This window comes from Lontra canadensis, unplaced genomic scaffold (genome assembly GCF_010015895.1).
Source record: "Lontra canadensis isolate GAN:19392208 unplaced genomic scaffold, GSC_riverotter_1.0 scaffold57, whole genome shotgun sequence".
Taxonomy (NCBI): domain Eukaryota; kingdom Metazoa; phylum Chordata; class Mammalia; order Carnivora; family Mustelidae; genus Lontra; species Lontra canadensis.
The window spans coordinates 5,501,704-5,520,444 of NW_022631051.1; the positions used below are offsets into that span (position 1 = coordinate 5,501,704).

Consider the following 18,741-nt stretch of genomic DNA (forward strand, 5'->3'; position numbering starts at 1 on the left):
ATTTATTGTACAACCATGTAAAATAGAATGTCTTACTGCTCTTACTTGGAGAAATTTTCATAAGATACTTTGAGTTAGAAAAATCAAGATAAATCCTCTTACTATCTCTTTTTTGTAAAATGAATAATGTTTTTAAAATCTCTATGTATGGGGCGCCTGGGTGGCTCAGTGGATTAAGCCACTGCCTTCAGCTCAGGTCACGATCTCAGGGTCCTGGGATCAAGCCCTGCATCGGGCTCTCTGCTCAGCAGGGTGCCTGCTTCCTCCTCTCTCTCTGCCTGCCTCTCTGCCTGCTTGTGATCTCTCTGTGTAAAATAAATAAATAAAATCTTTAATAAAATAAAATAAAATTTCTATGTATGTTTGTATGTATACATATATTTGTGTAAAATCTTACAAGCATGGAGCAGAATCTGAAAGGATATAGACCCAGCGAAAAGTGTTCTGTTGAAACTGTTTATTAACATCACACATGATCTTCTAATGGCCAGATCCCTTAGCTGCCTTTTCAGTCTTTCTCTAGATTTTGACGGTGTTGACCATGTTCTTTCTAAAATTCTCCTATTGTTGGTTTTTGGGATGTAATTCTCTCCTGGCTTTGATCTAGCTTCCTGGACAGTTTCTTCTTAGTTTCCTTCTAGAATCTCATCTTCGTTTCTTCCTCATTTCCATACATTCCTGTGTTGGTTTTTCCAAAGATTTTACTCTGGACTCTTCATGACACATACTCTCACAGGTAAATTTCATCCTCACTCACAGTTTTAATTACCATCAATGTAGGGAGGCCTTCAAATATCACTCTGTCTTTCTCTTAAGCCTCAACTTGTATATTTAGCTGCCCTCGGGATATTACCACTTAGAATTACACAGAAGTCAGTAGCCCTGACTAGAACTTCTTTTTCTTCCATTTACACTCCTTTTTTCTTGCTTTTCCTGTCTCAGTTGCTGATAGCATCATTCAGCTATACATATGTCACTTGTTAGATGTCCTAAGCTCTTCTTCCTCTTTTCCTTCAGTTCAGTTATCTAACAACTATCTTGAAGCATTCATTATGTGTTAGACATTGTTTAAGTACTAGGGATACAGCTCATTAAGAAAATGGAGATACTAACATAATCATCCACCTACCCCTGTCAGTTTCTACTTTTAAAATACGGTATATCCATCTACCAGTTACAAGCTCTAAGTCATTTGAACATCTTTGTGCTATATGAAATCATCTTGATTTCATAATTTAAAAATTTAAAATTTCATATTTCCATAATAGCCGAAATTACATTGGCTTTCATAAGAAAGTAAGAAAATAAGATTTGAAAATTAGAAGATTTTTATATGATATGTCGATTTTCCCATTTATTATGGCTACCGACTCTATAATTCTGGTCTCTTCAGAAAACAGTAGCTGTGAAAGCATATTATAAAACTTTCCATTAGAAAAAGGTATTACAGCAAATTTTTCCCATGGAAGAGGGAAGGTGTCTTATTTGAACTTAAATGTTTAACTAGAGTGAAACACATCATCTAGAACCTTTTTGATTTTTCACTGATTTTGACTATTTCATGTGTTCATCAACTATGTATTGATTTTTCAGAATATTTCTTTTCCACATGATGAATGTGCCTGAATTATTGCTTGATCAAAGTCCCTCAAGGAATGATGCAAAAACTGTCAGTAAGTATCATACAAAGATTTTGGAGTTGCTGAAAAAGACTGATGAAAATACCCAATTTATTGCTTAATTTACATGAGGTCCTTGTTAAACTTAACTTTATCAAACTTCATCCGATCTAAATTTAGAATGTATTACTATGTAATCGAGAGTTAATGTAACTGCCCATAGCTGTTTGTATGTGTAAGGCCTGATAGCATCATTATCCATCTGGTATAGCTCATGATCCATGTGACAGATACACTTTAAGTATTGCGAAGTTAGGGAATGTAACCAAGACATTGAATTTTAGAAATTTATGAATTTGGAGGAAATAAAGGGTGTTAAATACATAACATTTTAAATATGGTTTATTCCATTAGCCATTGTGCTTTATGACAGTGCTACTCAGGTCAGGGTAGCTGTTCCACAAACTGTTACTGGTCCTCGAGTTAAGGAGCTTGTGCCAGAATGTAAATCAATGCATTCCTTCCTCTCTCAAAAAGGGGAAAAGGCTGTGAGTAAACATCAGCTGAACTAAGCAGTGTGCTAGTTGACATAATTGCTTTCCATTTTTGGTGCAGGCTCCTTATTTCTTCACAGATTAGTAGTAAACAATTTGCAGACTGGCCTCAGTTGAAGGACTACACTGAGTAGCTGTCCTATGTCATACATATCAAACATTTACGATATTGTTGCAGGAATACATGTCCTGGTTAGTACATCTTATTTGTATACAAATGTGCGGCACTTTTAAATTTGCATAATTCTTTAGTCTTTCCCCCCTCCCTCCCTGCCAACTTCTGCCCTTTTCCCAGTCTTATTCCACATTATCTTCCTGCATAGACATTCTTTCTAATAATGGTGTTTGCTACAAATATTTGCTTCTTGCTACCCTGCCGAGGACTCATTCGTATTCAGGGAGCTGTATCATGCTCATGAGACATAATTATGGTCATACAGAAGTGGGTAACTCTGTGTCACACAGTGCCCCCACCCAGTACTTTCTGACATTCATTAATTGCCAAAGTGAAGATTCTGTTGCAAATATGCAGACATTGATTTTATTACTTAAAGTGGCCAGTGAACAAAGTTGAAAATACCAATCCTTGTCAGAAAAGTTATGCATCTTTTTCTTGTACTTTGACCACCAGAAATCTGACCTTGTTTATTAAGCAGCTGCTGCAAACTTTGCTCACTTGCATACTTCAACTTAAGCAAGGAGATGCTCCATCATAATAAATAGATGAGGTACATTTTAGCATCTGCTGTAAAACAGATTAAGAAACTTTTAAAAAGTGATATATTGTTACCCACTGGTGTTTACTGAGTACATTTCTGTGTCATAAAATACACAAAATGACCAGTATTTTGAAGCCTTATTTTCTTAATATTAAAATAATAAATTGTTAACTATTCTAGTATATTGTCATAATTTGTGAAATTCATTTCCTCAGTTTTATATTTCAGGAGCTATGAAAATATGACTGGTTGATGCATGCATATATGGAATTATAACAGTTAACAAATCAAGAGATCAAAAAACCTAATTATTTAAGTCAAAATATACCAGAATTTTTTTAAAATGGATTATGTGATATTAATTGTTTAACATAGGAAGAAGCATCACCTTAGGAAGTTTTAAAGCAAGCCTTTTAATCTTAGAAGTATGAAGATATCTACAGGAAGAAATTACCCAAGATGATTTTAGAGTGTTAAAAATATTTATCAATATACTTGATCATTAGGAATTTAGACTTGATAGAGCATTTTATAGGGTAAAGGAGTTTGCCTATTAGTCTACTTAAAATTAGGATTTTTCTGTTTAAGATGTAAAGAATATTTTATCTTCTTGCTTTCCGAATGGCATTTTTAAGTCACTTCCAATATAAATGTTAGGAAGTGGGTTAGGTCAAGTTTGGAAAATTATAATCCATTTATAACCCAAGAACCTTATTTTAATTAGGACTGTTAGCAACCTTTGGTTAAATCTTTTTCTGACATTGTTGAGTGGTAGCAAGCACAGTGTGGGTGTTCAGCACCCTTTATTTTTCACATATCCCTATAGTACCAGTGTTCAGAGGAAGTGAAAGACACTTAGGTAACCATTATGTATGGAGGGCTGAGCATACAGCATGATAGGCAATGAAATATTCTTTGATTTAATGACCAGAAGAAATTCCGTAGTGATTTGCATAGTTTTTTGCATGCTTTGCTTTTTCTCCTCTGCTTTGTGACATATATGGTACACTTTATACACAGAGTTCTGAATTTTAATTTTTCAAACTTTCTTCTAAATATCACCAGCTGCTTCTTCCTGAATCCTAAACAAACAAAAAGCCTCTACACTTCTCTTATTTGAAACGCAGTACTTTCAAATCAATACAGATTTTACCATGTCTTAATTTTAATTATAGCAACCTAGTTCCAGAGCTTAAGAATTTTTAATTCTACACGGAGTGTTTTTTAAAGAAAAATATATATGTCAAAGTTTGTTAAGTGGAGAAAAAGGAAACAAAATTAACTAAATTACCATTTACTATAGATAACGTTTTTAGCAGTGTCTATAAAAATTACACAGTTCTACATTTTTACTTACTCCTGTATCAGGAAAAATAAGTGGAGAATTGTTGTTGCAGCTGAGATGTTTTTTGGATGTCTGCAAATGAATACTTTATAAGCCTTTAAATTTTATGTTACATAAAATAATAGTCTGCTAAATATCCCTCTTTGAAGTTCATGTGCATATAGTAGTAAAGATATTTCAAGTGTATTTGCCCAAAATATGTAAAATTATTTATCATAAATATGAAACTAATAGGTTTTTTGTTAGTATGTTAGCTTGATGGTTTTTATTACAAATTATTTCTACCACTGTCTAGCAACTTAAAGTGAGTCTGTCACATAATTATGGTAGTTGAGATATTACTGAATATTTAAGACAAACTCTGTAAAAGGTACATTTGGGCAGAACCCTTAAAGAATTTTGACTTAAAAAAAAAAATGCTTATATTTGAATGAGTTCAGCGTTAGCTATATCATCCTGTCTGCAGAAAAATGTTTTATCTAGTCATGGTTAAAAGGACCTCCATGTAATAAACATACATCTATCTATCTATCTATCTATCTATATATATATATATATATATGTATACACACAGAGATACACACACATACAGTGTAATTGTATATTATATATATATATATATATTTGTTATGGAATTAGCTGAGACTGGGTGATTTTGTCAGTTTCCTTTAGTGACCTCAAAATTTTTGTAGTGATACTAGTCTTATTTTTAGGAGAAAAATCTTGATCAATTTATACTTTATAGAAGTAGTTTCTGTGTTACTGACATTTTAGTAGGAAGGCAATGTGTATAACTAATTATAATTAAGTGAGGGAGTATACAGAGTGTTGTGGTACTTGATTTTATTTCCTATGTAGATTTTGCTTTTAGACTTAGTATTTTCAACTGTTGATTATATTCTCTTCCTTCCCCAGCTCACCCCTAAACTCTTGACTATAATTCTCTTACCTATATCTATTACTATAGAAATACAGTGAAAATATGTCCTCATTTGGCATACTTATTTCTAGATAGATGTATGACTGCTCTTCTATAAAGCAGAATTAAAATACCAAACTTTGGGGTGCCCAGCTGGCCCAAAGCGTGCAACTCTTGATGTTGGGGTTGTAAGTTCAAGCCCCCACGTTGGGTGTAGAGATGACTTAAAAATACAATCTTTAAAATACCTAAACTTTACTTAGGAATATTGTGGCTTAGAAGTTGAGATTTACAAGAGACTATGTAAAATTACCTAATGTTTTATTTCCTGGTCTCTGAGCTACAGTTCTCAATTAGTTTAGGGATACGAAAACTGTAATGATTTGTTTACTAAAATGCAGGTTTATATTTTTTTTAGTGTTACTTCTTTAACTATATAATATAAAGAATTTATATAATTAGTCCTTAAATATATTAGATGTGGTTAGTGAACTATTACAGAGCAAAGGAGCAACCCAAAATATGTATGAGAGGCCTGCAGCAGCTGTGAAGTACTCCTTTATTGAAGTCCCAGAGAATCTCTGAAACTTAGAATCAGTTTTTTCAGGAAACAGTCTCAGCAAAAGACTGAGCACAGATTATAGAGAGAGCACAGATCATTGCAAAGTCTTCTCAGAGGAGGAGAGGCCTGTTGTAGAGATCCACCAGAAAACTGCTGAAGAAATGAGTTTTCCCTGTTATCAGTACAAAAAGAAAAATGGATTTAAGGAAAGTCAGGTGAATTAAAGACAAGAAGGACCAAGATGAACAAACAGAAAAATTGGTCTTAGAAAATATAAATAATAATAGAAAGCAGGAGGATAAATTCTTCTTGTTATTCTTGGAGATCCTTGGAGGGCAATCAGTCTACTAACCATAACAACAAAAGGCTGTGGTGAAAAAGTAGACCTGGAAAGTCCTTGGAATTCAAAATACTTATCATTACTCAAAATAAATACTCTGTACAGGACTAAAAAACAGACTGGATATTGCCGAAGATCTTGAGATGAAAGAGAAGAACAGTGTATAAAACATTTTTAAAAAGACATTGAAAATATGAGGAAAATGATAAAGACAAACAAACAAAACACATGCCCAGGATAATATAGTGTTCATCTTAAAAAAGAGCAAATGCTAAGAAGAAAATAAATTTTTTAGTTGAAGAAAATGTCCTTTAAAGAAAGATTTATGTTTGTGGATCAAAGGGAAAATTTAAAGAATAGAAAGAAGGGGAAAAACAAAAACAAAAACCCACATCTAGATACATCACAACTTCAAGGATAAAGATTTTTTTTAATCCTATAAGCTCCCGGAATCACGGGGAAACATGTTACCTACAAAGGAAAGAGAGTGTCATCAGGTTTCTCATTCTTAAATGTTTTAGAAGACAGGTGGACGGGCACCTGGGTGGCTCAGTCAGTTAGGCATGTGCCTTCAACTCGGGTCATGATCTCAGGGTCCTCGGATCAAGCCCCGAATCGGACTCCTTACTCAGCAGGGAGACTACTTCTCCCTCTGCCTGCTGCTGTCCCTGCTTGTGTTCTCTCTCTTGCTCTCTGACAAATAAATAGGTGAAATCTTTAAAAAAAAAAAAAAAAAAAAAAAAAAAAGGACAGGTGTAGCTATAGTTACAGCATTCTGTGAAATACTATTTTGAACTCAGAATTCCATTCCCACCCAACTATCACTCAAGTGTAAAGAAAAACCTCGGATATGCTTTCTGTTCTTTTTCTGAAAAAAAAACTACTTATATTTTTACTCTTCAGTGACACAAAATACAAGTCTAAAAGGAAGATACAAAGACTAACTCGGGATTTTGGTGAAAAATTCCAGAGTGACAGCAATGAGCAATTAGCATATTTTTAAACAAAATGTCAGCTTTATGAGGAATGTTATCAAGAAAATAGTAGATAACAATACACATATTGCATGAATTAGATTCTGAGAGTTCACTGTGTCTGGTATTATTGATATGAAGGCATATTGTCTGAGCTGATGAATAAGAGTAAAGGTGAAAACTTCAGGGAAAATAAAACATGAGCAATTCCGGGCCTAATTATAAAGCAGGCTAAAATGTGACATGATTTTGGGGTGCTCATGGAGCGTGTGCATGATTTCTGAAATGGCAGTAAGAGCCATTTCAGGTAATTTAGAAGAGTCTGTTGGTCAGGTAATTTAGAAGAATCAAGAGAACAGATCTGAAGTTCAGAAATTATGTTCCCTTTATTATTTCTAAGTTAAAATCAAATGTAGTACTTTAAATAGGTACTGAAGAATGATTCTCTTGGGTGGTAGGATTTTTTTATAGATTTTTTTTTTCTTCACCCATCTCAGTTTTCTATCATGAACTGTTTCACCTTTATAATAAAAGAACGATAAATGCCACTTGAAAATAATTGAAATGAAAACAATCTTTATAATAAATAAGATTACCAAAGAAGTATAGCTTAGAAATTTTTATGCATTAGCCCATCACTGAATAAAAATGACATGTAAGCAAACACCATTCCAAATGTAAAGTTTGGGTTGTGTTTTTTTTTAAAGTAATATTCCTTGTGTTAAAAGAATACTTAGTTCTGTTTGAGTTCTGTTGAGTACATTACACACACACACACACACACACACACACTGTAGATATTTTGGTAATGGAAATCAAGTCATAAAGCATTTTTTTCTATTCTTTTTGAAATGGCTGTTTAAATAATAAAGTTCAGATTTTATTATTCCATACTACCTAGATTTGATCTCTCTGATTGGGGCAAGTTAGTTAACCTTTAGGTGCTAAGTTCCACATCTGTAAAATAGAGATTACAGTACAGACCTCATAGAGGTGTGGTAAACAAAGATTAAATGAATTAATATATGAATGCAAGTAGAGTATCAACCGGTACAGAGTACACTTGATAAATACTAGTTTTAAAAATAGTGAAATTCTGGGGTGCCTGGGTAATTCAGTCATTAACTGTCTGCCTTCGGCTCAAGTCATGATCCCAGGCCTGGGATCGAGCCCTGTATTGGGCTCCCTGCTCGGCAGGAAGCCAGCTTCTCCCTCTCTCACTCCCCCTGCTTGTGTTCCCTCTCTCACTATGTCTCTCTCTCTCTCAAATAAATAAAATCTTAAAAAAAAAAAAAAAAAGGAAGCGAAAATCTGAAATAAGGTTACCATATTAGACATATCCAGTTACTTAAAATGATATATTGAGAACCATACTTATATAATAATTGTAGTTTTCTGATCTTTAAAAATGTCATTTGTATTTACCATTATAAAGATGAAAAATCTAATCAAGTTCATAGGTTTATAGTCATTTAAGGTAGGCACAGCATGGCTGTATTTCCTGTATTTTTAAATTTCTAGCTTTTTGAGATACAATAGACATAGAACATTGTGTAAGTGTACAGTGTAATGATTTGATATATGTATGTGTATACTGAAGAATTACCACAGTAAGGTTAGAGGACACATCCGTGCCTCACACAGTTACAATTTTTTGCGTGTGTGGTGGGAACTTTTAAAATCTACTTTTAGCAACTTTCAAATGTACAATACAGTTTTGTTAACTGTAGTCCTCATACTGTACATCATACCCTCAGAACTTAGTCGTAACTGGAAACTTGTACGCTTCAACTACATTCACCCATCTTCCCCATCCCCTGACTTCTTTTCCTTTATAAATTGTGTTAATAGTCGTGAGTGAGGTGTGTTTAATCTCTTTATTTCATGTATTTTTGGAGTATATAAATGAAGATATTGGTTCTAAGATGTGAATATCTCAAAATCATGCAGAAAATAGATAGTGAGTTCCTATTTGAAATTCAGCTTTAATCTCAGGTGGGTATGTTTAACACCACTAATTGTTACTTTCTCAATTCAGATATTTTACATGTTAGATTAACAGTAAATCCCATTTAATATAGTGCTTTATTGTAGAGCCTAGGTTTTTGTGATAGTTATTTTCTTGATATACTCAATCATGAAATAAACATATAGAAGTAGAAGGTATTCATATGCATGTTTATAAATTATGGCATGGTTTTACTGGGTGTTCATCTGGTTGTATAGTTCATCTTGACAGTATTTAGAGTTTTTATGTACTCAGAAGTAACAGCATGATGATAATGAGTACTAATATTAGAATCAGAGAAATGGGTTTGAAGACCTAGCTCTGCCACTTATTAACTATATGGTCATGGACAGATTTATTCTTAACATTATTACAGAGTAGTATCCTAGACATACAGGGTGGGTACAAAAATGAATGAGGTAATTTGTAGGCTTTCATAAATACAGTATTTTAAACTTTCCCCATGGATTATTTTCAACAAAAATTCTCATCTACTTATTAAGTTGTAGAAGAAACACTTGCTTTAAATCATTCTGTAATGACTTAACCATTGTAGAATATCATCTTATAATGGCATTAAATTGCAATTAACAAATGAAACAATTACATAATTGTGTCTCCCCATCTCTAGTCCCATTCCCATTTCCCTTCCCTTCTTTGAGGAATACTAAAAAACCTTTTACGTAAGTAATTGTCTTTTTATGACTAGTACTTTTATGTTTAAAAATATAAATTCCACCAGACACTAATATAAGAAAATTGTTCCTTGGTTCACTCTATTTCTTCTTTCCCCTCACTGCCTCTACCTGTGCCTCCTCCTTACCCCAGGAAAAGTCTTGGTCTACATATGTCCATTTTTTTACTTGAAATACTAGTGGTTTCTGTTGCCTTCATTCTGAAGGACACATACCTCCATTGTAGCCCTGTAGTAAGTGAAGTAAGTTCCTGGAGTCAACTTGAATCTTTTTGTCTTAAATTTTCTGATATTAAATTAAATATGAAAAGTTACGGGATTCAGTTTTGGCTTTTTAAGTTAACATGTGCTTTATTGAATTTGGTTTTATTTAAGTACTTTTAATTTAACGATACATTTTTCTCTTCTTACCTAAGCGGTGAGTTAATATGTAATCACATGCATGGTATGTACCAGGATACGCTAGGCACATTATGTAAATTCATCTAATACCCAAAATAGCCCTGTGAGTTAAACCTTAACATTAGATTACTGACTGTTAAGTGGCAGAGCAAAGATTCGAACCTAGGACAGAATCCTTGTACTTTTCCATTGTACCATGCTGATTGTCACTGGGTATGAAAATTTCCGAGTCTAATGATCCTGATATCAGCATAAAGCCAAAATATGCGTCTACTGTATGTTTGACTTAATGATAACTGTTACAAAGTGTGCTGTGATCAGAGTCATTTCATTGTGTTTGAATGTGACTACAAATGTGGCTACAAAGAGGGTTCTGAAAGTAAAATATAATAGCTGGTGTTTTTGCTTTTTGCCGTAGATTCTACCATTCATAAATTTAAAATCTTTAATGAAAGTTTACATTTTCATACATACAAGATTCCTAAAAACGTGCTTACATTTTACCTGATTTGGTACTAAGAAAATTATTTATTAAAAAAAACAAAAAAAAAACAAAAAATCCCTGGGCACCTGGGTGGCTCATCTGCCTTTGACTCAGGTCATGATCCAGGATCCTGGGATTGAGTCCCACATGAGGCTTCCTGCTCAGCAGGGAGTCTGCTTCTCCCTCTACCCTTCCCCCCTGCTCATGATCTCTCTCTGTCTCTCATGCTCATACTTTCTGTCTCAAATAAATAAATAAAATCTTAAAAAAAAAAAAAAAAACAAAACAAAACTGGGACACCTGGGTGGTTCAGTGGGTTAAGCCTCTGCCTTCAGCTCAGGTCATGATAACAGGGTCCTGGGATCGAGCCCTGCATCAGGCTCTCTGCTCAGCGGGGAGCCTGCTTCCCACTCTATCTCTCCCTACTGCTCTGCCTACATGTGATCTCTCTCTCTGTCCAATAAATAAATAGAAATCTTTAAAAAAAAAAACTCAACTATATAGGTTTAGGGCTTTTAATTTTATTCTGTATATTGTATGATGTATTCATTTTTAAAAACATTTTTAAATAGATTATAGTGTAATTGTAAACAAATTAATAATTTTACCTTTATTATCAAATTTTTCAAATATATGCAGAAGTAGAACAGTATTATGAACCCATATGTATTTATGACCCAGTTTTACTAATTACCACCTTCTGACTAACTTGTTTTGCCTCTCTCCATTCTTTCATACCCCATCATTTTGAAGTCCTTTCACTAGAAAATGTTTCAGTAGGTATCTGTAAAAGAGCCTTTTACTTTAAACATAATCACAATACCATTATCATACCTAAACTAAATGTTATTACTATTTAATATCCAGGTATTGTTAAATTTTAATATTAACTATCCAGTTCTGATTGCCTCATAAAATCAAAAGGTTTTTTTCTTTGACTTTTTTAAAGTCAGAACCCAAATAAAGTCCATGTATTGAAAATTGGGTTATATATCTCAAGTATCTTCTAATCTGTAGATAGTTTCCTTGCATTCGTACATTCTTGCAATTTTGTGTTGAAATACCCTGATCATTTGTGGGTAAATTTTCTCAAAGTCTGGATTTTGCTCATTGCATCTCCATGATTTCATTTAAGGAAGATTATTTTCCCACTTATTATCTTGCCTGATTCCAAATTTTCATAGTTTATCTACAGTGAGTTTAGTGGTAAACTGGCTTTAACATTGAGAAGGAAAAGTTGCTTGCAGTTATTACAAAGAAATTTTGCTGGAGGTTGAGCAGATGATTTTAATGGCTCTGATCAATTTTCTTAATTTTGGTCAAGACTGGGGTGAACATTGGGTTTCTTTTGAAACTAATTTCTAGCGGTACTGGCATCAACTCCTCATATAAATTATCAAGATATTTTACATGCTGGGTGTCTGGGTGGCTCAGCTGGTTAAGTCACTACCTTTGGCTCAGGTCATGATCACAGGTTCCTGGGATGGAGTCCCACATTGGGCTCCCCCTGCTGTGCAGGGGAGCTTGCTTTTCCCTCTCCCCCTGCATGTGCATGCTCTCTCTCTCTGTCAAATAAATTAAAAAATATATATACATATACATATATGTATATATATGTGTGTGTTAGTGTGTGTGTGTGTGTGTGTGTGTATATATATATATATCTATATATATATATATATATGATGATTTTGCCCTTAATTTTAAAACCTTATTTTCATCACTGCTTTTTAGAATATCAACACGGTGTACATATATCTAGTATTTCATGTGGGTTCTCTAATTTTCCTTTTCTTTGCAATTGAACAGTCTTCACTGAGCTGAAGGAGGCTAAAGATTTGCTATTTTTATTACATCCGTTCAGTTTCTGTCTTAATTGTGGTGTTACCAGTATCATCAGTTTTTCTGATAAATACAAACAAAATACATATGTATTCAAATAACTGTATAAACACTATATAAAAATGGTGCTATTGCTTAAAAATAAATTTCGGGCTGACTAAAATAGTTCAGCAACTGATACATAAGAGCAGGAGATCAATATAGGAAGATAGGCATGTTAGTGGATAATGTGTGAAAGTGCAAGCTGTATGAAAATTCAAGGTGGCTTAAAGCAAATCAAAGAACAGAGCTGTGCTCCACATGACAGGTGATATGGGAACTAATGGCATGTGGATGAAATACTTGCCACCTCTTCAAATTGCTGAGTTTAAAAGGGACATCAGCAATGAATTACCCAGATAGTATCAGTGGCAGCATCATTTGCCACCTGGATGCTATACAGACTTGTAGAGTGAGTAAATTTGTATTTCATGTTTATATCCCTTTTTACAGTCCTCCTGTTCTACCATATGTATTCCCATTTGATTTCTGGATTTCTTAATGTAGTTCTAAAACACCCTCTTTGTGTATTTATTCTATACTTATTAAGCACCTACTATATGGTATAGTGGAAGTTCCCAAGTGTAAGTCATAGACTTACGTTTAAAATATCTGTTGAATAGGGGCACCTGGGTGGCTCAGTGGGTTACCTCTGCCTTCGGCTCAGGTCATGATCCCAGGGTCCTGGGAACGAGCCCCACATTGGGCTCTCTGCTCAGCAGGGAGCCTGCTTCCCTCTCTCTCTCTGCCTGCCTCTCTGCCTACTTGTGATCTCTCTCTGTCAAATAAACAAATAAAATCTTTTAAAAAAAAATCTGTTGAATAATGTGGAAAACAAGCAGAAAATTACAGCTACCTCATTGAAGGTTACTTTCCCCCAAAGGAGTCTCAAATTCCGTAAGTAGGCCATTTTTTTCTTAGTAAGCACACTCCCATCCCTAACATCCTTCATCTCACAAACATAAAATACAAGTTTTTCATTCCCTGGATGCTACAGATTTAGGCAGATGCTGTTAAAAATAAAGTAATATATTACTGTAGGGTTCTAGGAAGCTGAATCTTGTGCATGTGTGTATTTAAGCACTTCTCATCTAGAATAGGTGGAATGCATTGAGGATATAGTGAAGCAGATAGCCTTCCCTTTGCCCTTTGCCTTTTTTGGAGAAAGTCTTTAACCTCCCATATCCCAGGTGATGAGAATAACAGATTTTTCTTAAAAGTCACCTTTTGGAAGTGATGTTCCCAAAGGATAAATGAGAAACTAAATATAGCTCTTTCCAAACCATTCCATATAAACATAAGTAATCTCTATAAATGCCAGTGCAAACATAGCTTCAAGTCCCCTACCCAACACCCTCCCTATAATAGGTGACTACCCCAAGCCCTTCCTATTTATAAATTCTTGAAGTACTCATCCCCCTGACCTCTAATCTAAAATATCTTCTAGTTAAGTAGTTGGGAAATACTAAAGAGCAACTGATCAGAATACACATAAATATATATGCATGTAAACTTGAAGAATGAGTAGAATACACTAGTCTGGCTAATGCAAATAGGGAGAAATGAGAGGTGGGAGCCAATGTAGAAAATACTGTGAAGTTGGACAAAAAATCCTGGGCTACATTTCCTAAGGATGAGGTAACCTTGGACAAACTACTTACCTGGCTCAGACTCTGTTTATATGTCTCTTAAATAGGAATACTAATTGCTGTTATGAATAAATGGTAGTAGGAGAGATAATGTTTTGGATTTTCAAAAGTCTCATACCATCATCTGTGGAGTTTTTATTTTATCCTCGAGTAGGGAGCCCTCGGATGAGAAGAGACATAATATGTTCTGTAATGCTGGCCACATTGTGGTTAAGGTGATAACTGATTTAGGCAGAATATGATGAGAAACTGAGCTGGAACAGTGGTAGGGGGAATAGAAGATGGATTTAAGAGATAGTCCAGAGATTGAAACTCTGAACAGTTAATTTTGGAAGTTGAGGAATTGAGAATGTTAAAAATGGCTCAGAGGTTTTCAGTTGGAGTAAGTGGATTGATATGGTATGCTACAGAAGTGGGAAATAGTGGCTTTAAGCAGCTAAAGGAAAGCTTCGGAAGAGAAAGTAAGGAGTTGAACATCCTCAATTTTGAGTTAGGATGGTTGGAAGGAGTCTAAGAATGTCCAAGTTAGGCATCTGAAGCTCTAAGGAAAAGTAGAAACGTGAACTTCACTATAAGTTCAAATTTTAGGGTCATGGTGTGTTTAGTTTTATATCATCATTATCATCCACTCTGAGAATATATGTGGCATTAGAATAAGTATATGTTACCTAAAAGTTATTATAATTTAGACATTTTCAAAGTCCAGACTCTACTGAATTTCTTACTAGATTGTGATGTAATTGGTTTGTCAAATGCACATTGGTGGTTTTGGAGAGATTTTGAAAGAGGAATTTATATATTATCATCTCTCTGCATTGGTCACATGTGCTAGTTTTGCTGCCCCTTTTTTGGATACCATACAAGAAAAGATGGAAATGTGTGGTAGCCTCAGTAGGGAAAAAGTCAAGCCTAAGGATAATATTGACCTCAGATAACATTTAATTATTCTGTAAGTGTCACTAGTGTTTGTTGCAAATTATCTAAACATGCGTTGAGAAATATAAGGGCAAATTTCAAATGTATTTAAGTGTTTTTAACCAATTAACCTTTCTCATATTATTTAGCATTTTTTTTATGGAGAAGAAAACGCTTTAATGAAAAATTAAATGCTTGAATGATTGCTTAACCTTTGTATTTCTCATTTTCCCTACTAGTTTCCCAAATAAAATTGTTTGAGGTGATAAACATTAATTTTTTTTTTTTTTAATTTAGAGAGCAAAGATCATGATCCCAGGGTCCTGGGATTGAGCCCCATGTTCTCCTGCTCCCTCCTCATCAGGGACTCTGTTTCTCCCTCTCCTACTGGCCCTACCCCAAGGCCTCTCTCTCAGATAGTGAACAAGTGAATGTGAATGAGCTCAGGGGAAGGGCAGAGAGAGAGGGAGGGAGAGAATCTTAAGCAGGCTTCATGCTCAGCACAGAGCCTAATGTAGGGCTCAATCTCATAACCCCAAGATCATGTCCTGAGCTGAAATCGAGAGTCAGACACCTAACTAGCTGAACCACCCAGGTGCCCCAAACATTAACAAAGGACCTTTTTGTCAGAAATAATTTGATATGTGTTTTAAATACAAATTCAAATTTACTGATTAAGTAGATAATTAAAGACTAAAAGATTGGAACAAAATGGAAAATAACAGTATAATGATAGCCATGCCATTCGACTACAAGAATTTGAGGATTTGGAGAGTCTAGGTGATTTTCTCACTGTAAGTGATCACCTCCTAAAAAAGGCAAAAACCTACTTTTTTTTTTTTTTTGAAAGTGACTTCCACACTGTAATTGCAAGACCAGCCCTATGTTCCTGTTAAATCAAAAGGTTTAGGGGTCACTTAAGGAAGAAAAGAGATTTTTCAGCCTGGTCTGCAAGTGAAATGATATCAGGGAGATGTACTACCTTTGCTGAGATCACACTCCCCAGCTTCATGAGAGCAGTGCAGGGTTATTGCCACCAGCTGCTGAGGACCACCCTGCAGTGGAGCGAGCCCAGTGGGTGCATGCAGCTCATTGACCAGAGCCAGGTTACAGTCCTTCACTGTAGTAATGCCACACTCCTCATGGACACTAATTAGTGTCAACCTAACTTTCTCACTTTAAAACCTACACTTTGTTGTTGTTGTTACTTTTAAAAATGCAGTCTTTGAAGGGCACCTGGATGGCTCAGTGGGTTAAAGCCTCTGCCCTCGGCTCGGGTCATGATCCCAGGGTCCTGGGATTGAGCCCCGAGTCAGGTGCTCTGCTCAGCAGGGAGCCTGCTTCCCCTCCACCACTCCCTCCCCCCCACCCCCGCCTCTCTGCCTACTTGTGATCTCTATCTGTCAAGTAAATAAATAAAAATTTTTTTAAAAAATGTAGTCTTTGAAAAAGAACCGTAGGGGAAAAAGTATATCTGGATTGGAAAGCATTGCTTAATTACCTTCAGCTGATGAATCAGGAATGCAAATGACAAACCTTACATCTCTTAGGGTACACATATGTATAATTCCCTTAAAGAATTTGCATTTAATCTTGAATGTATATATTCAAGGTAAGCACTACAATATAATAAAACATACATGAGATTGTATGTGTGGTATGATTCAAGTAATGTATTTAATGTATTAAATAATATATTAATATGCATAGACAAAAGACCAGAGGAAAGTAGGCTAAAGAAATTATAAAGTGACATTACACAGGAGGAAATACAAACACATGGCAAAATAAGCCACACCAGTAATCAAAAAAAATAGTGATGTGTTATTTATACCTATTAGTTAACTAGATATATAACTATATAGATATAAAATAGGCTCTGCACCCAGCAAGGAGCCCAGCACAGGGCTCAGCACAGCTCACGACCCTGAGATCAAGACCTGAGCTGAGATCCAGAGCTGGACACTTAACTGACTGAATGAATCACTGAGGCATACCCTCTATTAGTGAACTTTAAAAAAAATTTTTTCTGATAATAATATATCTGTTTTGCTAGGAATTTGGAAAACAGAAAAGTTTGGGGTGCCTGGGAGGCTCAGTTGGTTAAACGTCTGCCTTCAGCTCAGGTCATGATCCCAGGCTCCTGGGATCAGGCCCTGCACAGGGCTCTCTGCTCAGCAGGGAGCCTGCTTCTCCCTCTGCCTCTGCCTGCTGTTCTGCCTACTTGCTGTCTCTCTCTCCATCAAATAAATAAATAAGATCTTAAAAAAAAAAGTTTTAATAAGAAAATAAAAATCACCCATAATTCTTCCAGCAAATTTTTAGTACAGATACTCTTTTGATGCATTTCTCATTTCCTTTTTCATACACAAATTGATAATATTTCTATTTTCAAGTACCATACAAAAAATTTTTTCTGCATTATTAAATATCTATAATATCAAGTAATTGGAAACAACCTGAATGTCCCCTCAGTAAAAGGATCAGTTTAAATGATTACAAATTAACTCAGTGTAATATGCAGTCTGTAGAAGTAGTAATGAAGATTTAATTTCAATAGAAAATGTGATCTGTTTAATGGAAAAAAGCCGTGTGTAAAATGGTATATATGCTGTAATTGTATCTGCTTATGTCACAGTAATTTCCTTGCCCTGAAATCCCTATACATCTTTTGTGCCTCAACTTCAGTGCCACTTCTTTGAGAATCCTGCTTTCCTTCTCTAGTTCTCCCAAGCAGACTGCTTTCCAGGGGTACCCTTTCGACCTAGTATCTCTTGCCTTTTTAGCTATTATCAGGTTGTATAACTGTTAAAGGGGCAGGGCTGTCTTTACATCTTGTCACCCCCTCACACCTAACACTATGTGCCTGAAGAAACATAATTTATTGAAGTCTGATTCTTAGTGTAGAACTGAGGTTTTGTGGCATATACAAAGGAAAAAATCATTCCTAATTTCCAATAAAAGTAATCACATAATGAGAGACAATATAAATAGAATAATTATACATAAATCATAAAGAATTAAATCCTTGAAAACTACACATAGAGATAAGTTCTCAAGAGCAATTACAAATAAAGCATTAACAATAGCAAATAACACCCATTGCATAAGTACATATCCTTGTAGTCACTTAATCAGGGACCAAAATAAACACTGCTCCCAAAATAGATGTCCTCTTTTTTATACCATGTGTCAGTATAACCATACCACTCATTAGAATATTCCTCTTCTCCAAAAATAAGATTGTGACCTCTTCAGAGCTCCTATACAGTGCCCAGTAACTTACAGATGCCCCAAAATGCTTCTGGAATTTGAACTTTTATGTGAGAAGAATATTTGGGGGCTAGATCAGTTTAGAGGAAGCTTGATGTATTAAATTTATAATTTTAATAAAAACTTTTAATAAATACTTAGCAAATTTATCATTTTTATAGTAAGTTTGGTGTTTCCTCCTTGGTCAGAGACCTGTTTTCTTTACCTTTAGTTAGAAGCCTGGGTTTTCTTTTCAGATTGAGGCCCAACATACATTTCAACTAAGAAAAGATGCCCACCTAGGAAGAAGAAAAAATCTTTTTCTTAAAAATGATATAAGGGGCACCTGGCTGGTTCAGTCATTGAAGCATGTGACTCTTGGGAGTTGTAAGTTTGCACCCCACATGGGGTGTAGAGATTCCTT

At 34.8% G+C, this 18,741-nt stretch overlaps 1 protein-coding gene across 5 annotated transcripts in view; it reads left to right on the plus strand.

Moving 5' to 3' along the window:
- Positions 1 to 18,741, plus strand: part of ANKRD12 (ankyrin repeat domain 12) — a 131,115-nt gene that overhangs the window by 88,976 nt on the left and 23,398 nt on the right. Inside the window, exon 2 of one of the 5 annotated variants that reach the window (XM_032875750.1) lies at positions 1,594 to 1,673. The exons of the other annotated variants lie outside the window; for them this stretch is intronic. Coding sequence (XP_032731641.1) covers positions 1,610 to 1,673 — 64 coding nt within the window. The 5' untranslated portion in view covers positions 1,594 to 1,609. The remainder of the gene's footprint in view (positions 1 to 1,593; positions 1,674 to 18,741) is intronic. 5 annotated transcript variants of the gene reach the window in all.